At 36.6% G+C, this 14,067-nt stretch overlaps 1 protein-coding gene across 4 annotated transcripts in view; it reads left to right on the forward strand.

Annotated features, from left to right (window-relative positions):
- TBC1D14 (TBC1 domain family member 14) overlaps window positions 1–14,067 on the forward strand; it is a 115,773-nt gene that overhangs the window by 95,712 nt on the left and 5,994 nt on the right. For all 4 annotated transcript variants that reach the window (XM_031942741.1, XM_031942743.1, XM_031942744.1 and 1 more), the window contains 2 exons: window positions 149–258; window positions 13,500–13,758. In XM_031942741.1, the coding sequence (XP_031798601.1) occupies window positions 149–258; window positions 13,500–13,758 (369 nt within the window). The remainder of the gene's footprint in view (window positions 1–148; window positions 259–13,499; window positions 13,759–14,067) is intronic.

A 14,067-nucleotide genomic window follows, 5' to 3' on the forward strand; every position in this document is an offset into this window, starting at 1 on the left:
AGATTGGAGTAATTTCTAAAGCCTGTTCTTTTCATGAACAATCTTGATTTTTTTGTCGTGATTGAATATGATAAATGAATATATATATTAAAAAGGATTATGTTTATCAGTAACTTATTTAGTAGTATATCTCACATTGTTTCCACAGATGTTGACGTACTTTGCAGCATTCGAGGTATTCTTTGAAGAAAATCTGCCAAAATTATTTGCCCATTTCAAGAAACACAACCTAACTCCAGACATCTATCTAATTGACTGGTAAGACTCAGGGATTTGTTCTGTGTTCATTTCCACACTTTTTCTGGTTTAAGTAAGTTCTGTCTTCAAGGACTACCTCTTAATACATCTTTTCCCATGAAGCCTTTCCCAGCTGTCTCTTTTTAGATGATCCCTTTACAGAGAAAAACTAGGGATCTTTGTCATTGTGCATTTATAGAATGCTGTTTGTTTTATGCTATAACATGGGTGTTTTTAAAAAGTACAGTTTTTTGAATACGTGAAAGATTTCACTTATGGAAAATGAAATTTCTAGTAAATGGCTCATAGAAGATTTATTAGATCAGGTGGACTCACTTGTCTTCTTAAGGACTTCTCTGCCAGTTTGCCTGGATGGATTTGTTGCTACCATGTGAAGCTCATAGGCTCATCAGGTTCCATGCAGTGTTTGTAAAGTGAAACAAAATTTTGATGTTTGTATAAGAAACCACTAATCACCAGTCCCTAAGTTTGGAAGTATGGCCCAATTAACATTTGGTCACACACCATACTTTTCTAGATTGGTAGTCTCCAAAATAAAGCACTGCAGCATCACTCCACAGGGTATATAATCGACCAACCAGAGAGTGGACTTCTGGATTGCATCTCACGCTCCCCATTTTAGCTATTCTTTGAGCTTTTCTTCATTACACCCATACACAGTTACATAGCCCTTACACCCTTTACTACCTTTGTGGCTGTGTAGGCTCCAAACCTCATTCTGTGTCCATTGAGCATCTTTTCCTCCAGGTCACTTATAATCTAGCAATAGCTTGGACACTAGTAACTACATGGGCAAAATTCCCTTCTCCATCCCCTGTACTCAGATTTTGCTTCCCTGAGGCTTTTGCAATAGGAAGTATTGAAAGTAGGACCAAGTTAGCAAGTTCATGCACAGCATGAGCAGGCATGAATCTAGATTTCCCCCCCTTTTCTCTTTTCCTTCAACCCACATTTTCTTCTCAACTTTCCATCTTCTATTTGAACACCACTGTTCTTGCAGTGACCAGGAGCTGTCATCCTCACTCTCACTTACCACTTGCCAGATCTTGTTTTTGTTATTTTTCACAGCACCTTTTCCCTCCACTTGTAGGATCATTGCCTTCATTCAGACCCATTTCTCACTTTGAACCATTGCACATTGCAATATCTTCTCTTTGTTCTGCATTCCTCAGGCCTCTTCCCACTCCAATTCATCCTCCACTAGCCTGCCAGAGTGATTTTCCTAAATCCAGGTCAAAAGTCAGTAGACATTTATTTATTATGGTGGCTTACTTTGTGCCATGCACTAGATATAGAAAGAAAGGCAAAGCTATCTCCCAGAGCCCAAAATCTAATGGGGGAGACAATATGTAAGCAGTCATGTACAAACATCTCTATACAGGACCAATTAGTCTCAGAGAGGAGGCATTCCATTAAAAAGGACCAGGAAGGGTTTCTTGTAGAAGAGAGGAATTTAACTGAGACTTGAAAGAAGCCAGCAAAGCCAGAGGCAGAAATGAGGAAGGAGAGACTCCCAAGCATTGCCTGGAAAATGGCTGGAGGGGGGAGATGGCATGTCATTTGTGAGGAGCATCTGGGAGATAGTGTCAGTAGATAGCTGAGTCTGGGGATGGTAGGGGGTATAAGAAAACAAGAAGGGTGGGAAGGGGCCAAGCATGAAGACCTCTGAGAGCTAAACAGTGTTTCTGTGGGATTCTGGGGTAACAGGGAAGCACTGGAGTTTATGGGAAAGGGAGGTGATAGTCATAGAATAAGGAGATTGTAAGCCTGGGAGACTGGAACATGATGGTAGGGAAGGAGGAGACAGAGATGATGAGTTCAGTTCTGAACTTGTAAGGTCTTTGAAATACCTAGCAGGCAGTTGGGGACTCAAAACTGGAGGTTAGGAATAGGTCAGGTTAGGAGTAGATGAATAGAGCTATATGGAAGTGATCATTGAATCCATGGGAACCAATGAGGACACTGATCTCCCTACATAATCAGTGGCTTCCTGTTACCTCTAGGATCAAATGCAGAGGTTTCTATTGGGCATTTACAGCTCTTCCCAGCCTAGCCCTTTGCTGCCTTGCCACTTTTCTTGCTCATGATCCTACTCTCTGTACTCCCTGGTCTGGTCATCTTGACTTTGCTGCTCCACAGACTAAACTTCTCCTATCTCCCTATCCTATTATGCCTTTGCATTGGATGCCTTTTGTGCTTGCAGTTTCACTCCCTTCTCACTTTTGCTTCTTGAAATCCCTGGTTTCCTTCAGGAATCGGCTCTACTGCCCCCTTCTACCTATCCTGCTCTCTCTAGCTGCTAGTGCCCCCCACCTCCAAAGTTACCTTTTATTCAAAGTGTGTATATATATATATATATATATATATATATATATATTCTGCATATACTGACATATTCAAGTTGCCTTCTCTGTTAGATTGTATGCTCGTTGAGGGGAAAGACTGCTTCACTTCTGTCTTGGTATCATCCCCATTACTTAGCAGAATATCTGGTATAGAGTATGTTCTAAACAGATACTTATTGATTTCTTGATAATGGTGTGGATTTGAATCTGTTTATCAGCTTGCACAGCTAGGTGACAATGGAGAGAGCACCAGGCCTGAAATCAATGTCTTTGACAACCCTTCCCCCCTCAAAAAACCCCAACCTAGGGTCACAAAGAGTTGGACACAACCCTTGATGACTGAACAGCAGCATCAGGTTGGGCCCCTAGGAGTAAGAAGAATGAGTCTGTCAGTGCTCGCATTTAAATGGAATGTCCCTCATTGAGCATAATGCTCAAGAGATGGTTCGATAGGCGTTGTTGAGCCACATTGCTGGGCAGGTCACTTAACTTCCATTTGCCTCAGTTGCCCCATCTATAAAATGGAGATAATAATAGCACCCACTCCCAGGGTTGTTGTGAGGATCAAGTAAGATAATAACCCCTAAAGCATTCAGCACTGTGGCATGCCTGGATATAGGAAGCACTTTGTAAATGTTAGCTATTGTAATCGTTGCTATTCCTTCATTCTGTTGTTTTTTTTTTTTTTTTTTTTTTTAATATAAGTTTAAGATTTGACATCTCTTCCTGATTGGACATTTCTTCCTATACATTTTCTCTTGCTCTATTTGACATATTATAGACTGTCAGGATTTTTTGGGCTTTGAATTCTGTTATCTAATTGCTGGCTTCCTGTCATGCATAAATGTGATTAATTGGCCACATTAATGATTAACTGGTTTTCATCCAGTTATTGATAAAAATGCCTAACAGCATTGGGAAACAAGGACCTGTGGAAGGCAAAACTACACAATTCCTGTTTGCTTTGCCAAGCTTGAGGTGGACAGTACAAGTTATTGCCAAGACAAGTCTGGAGGTGTGACCTCTGAGACATTCTGACTTTGTGATCCTGGGCAAGGCAAGTAAAAGCTCAGTGCTCGAGGCAGCTTCATTAAGTTCCACAAAAAATGTTGAATTGCATTGCATTAGTAAAGCAAATTTCCTCACCCTTGTCAAATAAAAAAATAAAAGTTAACAATGAATTTTATGTTTTAGGCATGATTCTTCCAGGAATAATTTTTATTAATTTAACATTATTCCAAATTCAGGCATTGTTCTGAGAAAAGTGTCTAAATTCTTACAGATTCTTCATGACTTCAGACAATTTGAAGTTATATTTTTAGAATTCTTGAACAAGGAAAAGGTCACAATATGATAAAATATGATTTGGGATTAACCACCTGCTCTAATAGAATAATAACCACTAATCTTATCTTAAAACCACTCAATTCCTTCTTTGATTCTTGACTCTGCCTTGGTCATAGCTCTAATCTTATGTAGGGATGGGGGAAAGCAGCTTCTTAACCAACCAAGTAAATTAATTTAAATTTGATTACTGTTTTTAGTGTATATTCTCTAGAAATATAGCTTTTGGTTTTGACCTTTTACATAATTTTGAAGAAGAAAAGTCTCAGGACTTTAGAGACATATTAATTTCTTAATATTTTCAGTTAAACTAAAAGGATATTTTTTAATATTGTTCTACACACATATCAGGTTTAATATGGTTTCCTAGATATGATATCACAGGTCTAGTCCCTATCTTTTCTTTACAAAAAATGGCCTTCAAACTCCAAAAGTGAGAATAAAAATGGCCAACAAGGATTCTAAGCAAGGTAACTGAGAATGGAAAGGATATAATTGCTTTTAGTGAGTTCAACTCCCTAGATCTACAGAAAATTTTTCCTGGGATAGTCGGCTAACAGATGAAATAAATAATTATCTTTGAAAAGTAATAGAAAAAAGTTAGATAAACATGACATATAGATATGGTCCTGATGTTCAAAAGTGAAAAGCATATTGTTTTTCTTTTATCTGGAAACTCTGGATTTTGGTTATAATATTCCTGGGAGTTTTCCTTTTGGGTTTCCCATCAAGAAATGATCAGTGGATTCCATTTTTCTATGCTCTAGTTTGAATAAGATTTAGGCAAGGTGTTTTTTTTTTGTTTTTTTTTAATGATTTATTGAAATATTACAGATAGGCTCTTTTTTTGATTATATCTTTCACATAGTCCATTGATACTTATTTTTCCATATCTTTTATTTGTTATATGAGATATCTTACATTTACTTCTATTTTCTTTACTCTTTTGACTTTGTTTTAATATTTTCTAGTTTTTAAAGAGGTTGGTGCTTTGATATGGTTTGGTACTTTTTATGCTAAGCTATTACTTCTCTTTCTAAAAGTTTTTCTTCCATAGCTCTCATTTCTTTTCCATCCCTTTTCATTTAATGTTTTTGTTTATTTTAATTTGCCTTATTTTCATTTGAGCTGTATTTTTCCTTTAGGTTTTTTTAATGTTCTAGAGTTATTACCTTCTGAGTTTGTGTCTTGGATGTCCCTATCACCAAAATTATTTTTTATGGCTAAATTATTGTTATTATTTTGTTGCTTCCAATTGTATTTGCTAAATAAAGAGTTTATATTCAGACTGAGTGCTGCATATTTTCAAAGAGAATGTGTGAGCCTTGTTTGAATTGAGATTTGTATTTTCTGGTGTCCTAATAGTTCTTTCTCTAGCTTTTGAATTTTCTTCAAGGATCTTGGGTGGCTCAGGGAAGAGACATACAAATTCATTGGGCCCAGAGCAGTCTAGTCTAGGATGAAGTCTGACTGATGATTTCCTATTTGGGGTTTTGCAAACTCCTAACCTGGATTTGAATTTGAAGCACACAGCTATAGGCCCACCCTGGTTAGAGTTTCAGTAAGCTAGCTGCTTTGGGCCCAGATCACAGCAACTAACTGGAATGGGATGGAATCATCTAACTAGGGGAATGAAACTCTTGCTCAGTTTCCCCATCTTATCTCCCTGCTTTTGTTATTCAGCTGCCGGCCTCAGAGCAGGTTGTCACCTGAAACTGAGACCTTGCTCCAGGGTTTTGAACTTTATTACTGCTGCTTACTTGTGTTTCCTCTCCTTGCCCAGTGTGCAACTTGAGGTGCATTTGAGCCTAAGTGCAGGACTTATTTTCTGTCAAAGTTAGATCCATAACCTAACTCTGTGCTCCAAATAACCAGGCTATTAATTGTCTCCTGTTCCTACTCCTTCCACTCCACTTCTCTTCCAGCTCCACTCCTACCTACCTAATTCTGGGTTCCTACCTTGGTTCCATTCCCCCATTAGAATGTAAACTCCTTAGGAATTCTGTTCAATACAAAGATCAACCACAATTCCTAAGGACTCATGATTTAACATGCTATTCTCTAGATAGAGAAGTGATGGATTTAGAGTGCAAATCAAAACAAATCTCCCTTCCCTCTTTCCCTTCTTTCCCTTTTTCCCCTTTTTCCCTGCTTTCCTTTCTTCCTCCCTACTTTCCTCTCTTCCCTTCCTCCCTCCCTTCCTTCCTTCTTTCCTCCCTTTCTTCTTTCCTCCTTTCCTCCCTTCTTTCCTCCTTTCTTCCCTCCCTCCCCTTTCTCTTTTCCTCCCTCCCTCTCTCCCTTTCTTACCCTTCCTTCCTTCCTCCCTGCCTCCCTTACCCTCTCTCCTTTACCTTTCCTTCTTCCCTTCCCCCCTCCCTTATCCTTCTTCCCTCCCTTACCCTTCCTCTCTCCCTTACCTTTCCTCACTCCCTCCCTCACCCTTACCCTTCCTTCTTTCTTTTTTTTCTTTCTCTCTCCTTCCCTTCCCCCCCTTCCCTAATTTGTTTTCATAGTTATATGATTTTAGTAGGACAGTTGAGGGATGCAATGGATGGAATGCTTGACCTGGAATTAGGAAAGCTTGAATTCCAATCTGACCTCAAACACTTATTAGCTATGTGACACTGGGCAAGTCACTTATACCTGTTTGTTTCAATGACAACAACACAGATTTTTCTTTCCTTCTCAAAGTATAAAAAAGAAAGGAGAAAAAGGGAGAAATTTTGGACCTGAAAACAAAATTGAATTAAAAAAATAAAAAGAAAAAGAATCTGTGAAAAATAGAAATTTGTAGTTTCATGTACAGTCCTACTCTACAAACACATGAAAATATTTACTTTATATGGTGTTTGTTAAATTTAGAATTATGCTTAGTAATTTGAGTGCCTGGCACATTGCAAGTGTTTAATAAATTTATACTTACTGGAACCACAACAAGTTCTTCTCTCAATAAGTAGAAATTGGATGGAAAAAGATTAAAGTTTTTCTTTAAAGAACATTTCCTACTAATTAGATATAAGGATAAAGGACAGTAACTATACCAGTTATTTTCCTGAATAAGGAGTCTCTCTCTGTGCAGATTAGCACCTTTCTCAGCTTGGTTTTAGAGAGTTGCTTGACAGGTTATTTAAAAACAAAACAAACAAACACAAAAAAACTTGCTTCACTGGTTTTCTCATGATACCAAGAGAAATTCAGGGAAGCTTCCAGTAAGTTAGGGAGATTTCTTGTTGTAAATGCAGGGGAGGGTGTGAGCAAGAGTCATGAAGGATGGGAAGATTTGAGTGGACCATTTAGCCCCTGCAGTTGTACACTCTCAACAATGAACCAAAATCAGACCAAGTTGCTGACACCACCTTTCTGGCAAGAAATCTTGTTTTGCTTCATCATTTGACACTCCCTTACTTGATGTAGATGTGAAGGAACAGAACATTTCATAACTGTCAATGCCCTCCTACGCTGATTTCAGTGTTCAGACAACAAAGAATACGTATTTTGTGTGAGGCATGAGATGAGGTCATTGAACTTGTCAAAATATTTCTGGTAATAATCAAATGAAGAATTTACAGGAAGACATAAGTGGATTTTAGATGGGAAAAAAGTCTCAAATTAATGAAGAGATTTGATAGCTCATTTCCTGCTTAAATCCTTCATGAAATTTTAGTTTTACCAATATTTTTGATACAGTGACATTATTATTATGACGAATGTTTACTTTTTGAAGAAAACTTTGAGTGTTGAATATACCCTGTTGACTGGTTACTGCTCCTACAGGGCCTACATTCATAACTCCTAAAGATCCATAAAAGAAAGTTCTTATCACTAAAATCTTTGGCATCATTATATACTTCAACATCAGAAGTGAATACAGTTTTATCAGTGGAATGACAATAAAGAACCATCTATTTTGCCACTAAACCATAAGGATACCTTATGAGATCTTTCTATCTGACTTGGAGCAGAAGCTTTCTGCTCTATGGAAAACTACTTCAGTAGGGAACCATCATATTCAGATGTTGATTTTGTACTTTTGATAATAGTCTTTTATACTCCTTACTCACAAGATTATAATTTTGCCTGTGTAGATAGTTTTTCTATTGAAAGGAATTTTGACCCTTTTATAATTTAAATCATCATGTGAATTGATGTGGTAAATAACTTCCTTACCTTGCAATCAGCCTGGTAGTATGTCTCTTAAATCTTAGCTAGCGTGGATCTTGAACAGCAGATTTGCATAGGTTTATGATTAAAGTCTTATCAACTTGGGTCTAGGACCTGGCAGAATGGCTTAGACTTTCTTATGCTGCAGGATCACCTTCTTGCTATCTTGAGGCATCTGAGGAATGGGGAACAACCTTGGGTTCTCAAAGGTTATGTCAATAGAGCACTAGTGTTTAGGTTTTGTAATGTTGTGAAAAGTCCTTAAGTACCTTCCTGATGATATCCTGTGGCTGTCTCTAAGGACCAGACCTAGTTACAGATGAATAATAGAATACATTTCAAGATAGAAGGAACTTCAGAAACCATTTGATCTAATCCTTAATTTTCTATGTGAGAAAACTGGATTCAGGTAGATTAAAAAAGCTCAACGTCAGTCGACTGATCCCTAAGTAATGTGATTTTTAACCTTGGAAACTCATGAAATAAATCTCAGTTTGCAAGGACCCCTTCTTTATCTGTAGTGTCAGTGATTGGTTGGTGGGAGGCAGTAAGTTAGGGGGTGGAACAAAGGATGTCAAGAATCATTATTTTAGATATAAGCTCTACAGATTAATGTATTAACTCTTGATATTCTAATGTGAGATTTTTATTAATTTAATTGACATACTTGGAGGATCTGAACCACTGGCTTTGACATACCAGATGACAAAAAGCAAGCTGATACTAAATGAAAGACTGACTCAAAGATTTCCTTTAGAGAAGAAGTAGTGGAACTGGCAGAGTTGTTTTTAAAGTGTGTCCAGAGATAGTAAGAGCATATTTTGGCATTTATGGCCATTTTGCTTTTGCTATATTTATTGTGAGCATTTACAGAAAAGACCATAGTGAAGAAAATCATTTCCCCACATTCAGTTTGTTGCCATGTCCTCTCATTTCTACTTTGTGATCTCTCCATTATGCTCCTCCTCTAATCTGACATTGCCACCTTTCTGGTGCAGGCCTTCATTTCATCATTCTTGGGCTATTGTATCTGACTTCTGATTGGTCTCTCTCTGCTTCAGATTATCTCTGACTCAGCTGTCACATTTTCCTAAAATACAAGTATGACCATGTCACCATCCTTGCCCATTCAACGAACTGCTGTGGCTTGCTATTACTCTTCATTACCATACACAGCCTCCCCTTTTTAGCTTTTAATGCCCTTCTTTTCCTTTGAATCTTATTGTGCCATATTTTCCTCCAAGTACTTTATAATCCAGGGGCAGTGGACTTTTTGTTGTCTTATAAAACATTCCTATCACCCCACCCCTAGACCTCCCTCCCGCCTAGGGCCTCCTACCTCCACCTCTGCCTTCTGGCCTCCTTCAAGTTTCAATTAAAGACCTGTTTTCAACAGAACACTTTTCCTTATATCCTTAATGTTTATGCCTTACCTCTAAGGTTGCCTTTGTATTATCTTTTTGTACTTGGTTATTTGCATATCATATTCCCCACTGGACTGTGATCTTCTTGAAGGTTGGAATTACTTTTTATCTTTTCATCCTATTTTCATGTTTAGTATCATGACTGTCACATAATAGGGACTTAATGAAACTAAACCAAAAGGGTAGTTGATACACTTGGTAGTAATTGAAGAACTTGGTGTTGAAGAGATTAAAAAATATAGCATTTGGCAATAATATATAGAATGGAAGGGGATGTGGAGGAGGGAACTCATTTTAACATAAGAGTTCTTACATTAGAACTATTCAGGCTCACCAAGCCCTCACATTTGTATAGTGCCACTAGCCTGAAGTATTTTACTTACCTTTTTCATTGGCTGTCCTCCATGCCTAGAATTCTCTCTTCATTTCTTCCCCTTGACCTCAAGACTTAGCTAAACTCCCACTTTTTTTTTTTGTTAAACATATTAAAGTATATGTTAAACACAATATATGTGTACATATTTATACAGCTCTTTTGTTGCACAAGAAAAATTGGATTTAGAAAGATAAAAATCACCTGGGAAGAAAAACAAAAATGCAAGCAAACAATAACAGAAAGAGTGTTAATGCTACAGTGTTTCCCAGTGTTCTTTCACTGGGTATAGCTGGTTCTTTTCATCACTGATCAGTTGGAACTGAATTAGAGCCTCTCATTGCCCAAGATAGCCCTTTTCATCAGAATTGATCCTCATATTGTCTTGTTGTTGAAGTATATAATGATCTTCTGGTTCTGCTAATTTCACTTAGCATCGATTCATATAAGTCTTTCCAGGCCTCTCTGTATTCATCCTGCTGTCATTTCTTACAGAACAATAATATTCCATAACATTCATATACCATAATTTACTCAGCCATTCTCCAATTGATGGGCATCCATTCAATTTCCATTTTCTAGCCACAATGAAAAAGGCTGCCACAAACGTTTTTGCATATACAAGTCCCTTTCCCTTCTTTATTATCTTTTTGGGATATAAACCTAAACTCCCACTTTTTAAAAGAAGTTTTTCTTAACCCCTTTTAATTCTAGTGCCTTCACTCTGTTGATTATTTCTAATTTATTCTCTGTAGCTTGTTTGTCCATAGTTCTTAGCATGTCGTCTTACCCCTTAAAATGTGAGCTCTTTGAGAATAGTGATTTTCTTTTGCTTTTCTCTATATATCCATTGCTTAGTACAGAGCTTGGCACACACTAGATAGGTGTTTAATATAGTTTATTAATTTGACTTATATGCCAGCATCCACTGAAGAAAATGTAAAAGCAGAGAAGTTTTAGGGAGAGTTCTGTAAAGACTGTCCAAATTAAAGCCACATATTCTCAGTGACCTCATTATAGAGGTAGACATAGGGAAAGATGACAAAACATTTTTTGGAAGATATGGCTTAGGAAAATGAAATGAATCCAAGTATTTAAAAGCAGTATGCAATATATCATGAATACTTTTTAAAATTTTTCTTTAACAGTATGATAAGCATAGAAGAAATTCATCCCTCCTTTCCCCTTCCCCAGTAAAACTGACTATTTTCAGATAGAAAGGATCTGAATTTTAAAATGAGAAGCTATTTATTGATGATAAAAACAGAAGAGAAATAACTTGAAAATAGACTCATCATTTTTAAAGGAAGTGTAAATAATGTAAGTCAGTTTCCATAATGAATAAGACAGGAGCCTAGAAATAGCCTCAACCACCAAATACTTAAGCTTCTCACATAGAGAGATGGGAGCCACAGACACCATGTATTAGCTTAGAATGGAAATTTGTAATATTTGGCAGAGGAGAGAGATAAGTAACCATTAGTCCTGTGGAGTCAAGAAACAGTGAGATTTGGTGGAGAAAAGAGCAAGTTTACAGAAAACCTGGCATGAGGCTTGATTAAATCGGGTCACTTTGCAACCCATATGTAGGATAATACTGTAAACAGAGAAAAATTGGAAAAACTCTACTGAGATTTGTCTTTCAAGCTTCATCAGTGAGAGTACATGCCACAGTATTTGAATTCTCACATTATATTCAAAAATCTTGTATAAAGTCAGAAATTGAAAGAAGGGCTGGGTCAAATCAAATATGAGCAGAAGAAGATGTCATGTGGGAGGGAGTTGGAGTAGAGAATATTTTGAAGTTTTTGAAGGGGTTAACTCTAAAGACATCTGAAAGAGGAGAGGCGATCAGATACTTAGGGAAAATACTGAATGGTATGAATTCAGTTCAGCAGGCATTATTAGCAAGTTATGCTAAAGACAAAAACAATAATTTGCATCCAAGAAAAATGAAAAGGGGAAATAATTGGGCAATCGATGTTTCTGTTTTTTCATCTCCATGAAGCTACACGTGTGAATAACTGAAGAAGAAAAAGGCAGGCTTTTAAATTTTTTTCAAATACTATTTTAAAGCAGGTCAGATTTTTAAGGGCAACCAGTAGCCTGAAGTGTGCAGAGGACTACAAGGTCCTGCTGGGCGTACAGACTGTGCTTTGGGGGGAAAAAAAGCATTTAATTTGGAAACAGTGAGATGCCATTTTAAATGTTCACCTCTAGTAAGGTATCTCCTGTATGATTGTTAAAATCACATTAAAATTTCTTGACAGATCAAACAATAAATAACTTACTATATGATTAATATTAGTCAAGGTATGGAACAGAATGATGTATGTTCACCAACAGTGTTTGCCACTATCTCAGAAGGTGTTCAATGAAGAGTTTACATGAAGGATATATATATATATATGAGTGGCTCAATCTTTCATTCAATGTTTGAGGCAACATTATGTTGATTAAATAAATGGGTTATTATTTGCAGAATTCAATATCTTTCACCCCAAATTCTACTCTCTTCCTGATGTCCTTATTGCTGTTGAGTTGGCTTTTGAAGCTAGTGTAGTGTAATAGTCTCGCTGAAATTTATCATCCTGAAATTATTGTAATGCTGTACTTATAAAATTATGTGGCTTTTCATACGATGTAACCATAGGACTTTGCTACATAAGCTCCACCACAGACTTACGTTACATCAAGATATGGCATGTAAAATAGTAGAAACTCATGATAGCTTTGGAAAGAAAGAAACCAGGGAGTCCTAAAGGAGATTGAGAAATAATTCCATTTTCTTAATTTTCTATATGAAATGGATTACAAAAAAACCATACCAATTTATTTTTAAAATGCACTAGAGGAATTAATGACTAATAGAAAACTCAGTGAATTCTTTTGTAAACCTCTTAAGTTTTTGTTTCTCCAGTTGTTTTCTCAGTACTCTTGAAGTAAAATGCCTGTATTTCCTTGTGTGTTTACTAGTAAGCTTCTAGCAAGAAGTGTTAGCTTATTGGAAAAATTAACTTTACTCTTTGCTGACCCCTGCTGGGAAAAACTGTTGTTGCCCTTTCTTGGAATGCTAGATAGAGGGAATTAGATGCAGTATGTAGCAATGTATTTAAGTAGCTTGTATCTCTTTAGTCATCTTAATACTGTTGAGTATGAAATAATGGCAATAATATTTGAAATGTATTTGAAAAATGAGATGCTCATGTAAATGTGCATTTGTGTATAAAATTTGAAAAACGAAAGCACTAGGTAAGGTCTCATTAAGCCTTCCCCCTCCATTTACTGTTCAGTCAGATAGAGCACCCAACTCTAAGCCAGATGCTCTCTATCTACTGCACCTCTGGGTTGCCTAATTTTTTAAATTAGCATCATGGAATGAATTAAGGGCAAAAATAATTTCTCAGTTTTAGTGCCTTGAAATATGCTTAACTGCTATTTTAAAATTATTGCAAATCCTAACCAACCAAAGAAAGAAACCAGGGCTTCTGTTTTAGGCATAGTTGTTTTTTAAAAGGTTCAAGCTATGACTGTAATTAAGAATTTACTTTTTGTCTGACTCTAGATCTGAAAAACTTGCCCTTTCATTTCCAGGATTTTTACCTTGTACAGTAAATCTTTGCCACTTGATTTGGCATGTCGAATATGGGATGTGTTCTGCCGTGATGGTGAAGAGTTTCTGTTTCGAACTGCCCTGGGAATACTTAAACTCTTTGAAGATATTTTGACCAAAATGGATTTTATTCACATAGCTCAATTCCTCACTAAGTTACCAGAAGATTTGCCTTCAGAAGAGTTCTTCACATCTATTGCTGCAATTCAGATGCAAAGTAGAAATAAAAAGTGGGCTCAGGTAAATCACTCTCTACTATTTTAAAATTCTCTCTTAAATATGTGACTTTGCTAGGCAAAAAATAAAATTATAACTCCAATTTTTATTGTATATGAAGTTTACATATCTTTCAGTTCACAACAGCTTTGTGAGGCAGAGTTAAGTATTATTATCATTTTGCATTTTGAGTAAACTGAAGGGAAGTGATTTTTTTCTGTGATCACATTGTATGTCAGTAAACATTTATTAAAATACCTTAGTGCCTTTAGCACTAAATTGAATCGATACTCTTTTCAATATTGGTGATGGAACAATGTAATTCAGTTAATG

This window comes from Sarcophilus harrisii, chromosome 6, assembly GCF_902635505.1.
Source record: "Sarcophilus harrisii chromosome 6, mSarHar1.11, whole genome shotgun sequence".
In the NCBI taxonomy this organism is placed as follows: Eukaryota; Metazoa; Chordata; class Mammalia; order Dasyuromorphia; family Dasyuridae; genus Sarcophilus; species Sarcophilus harrisii.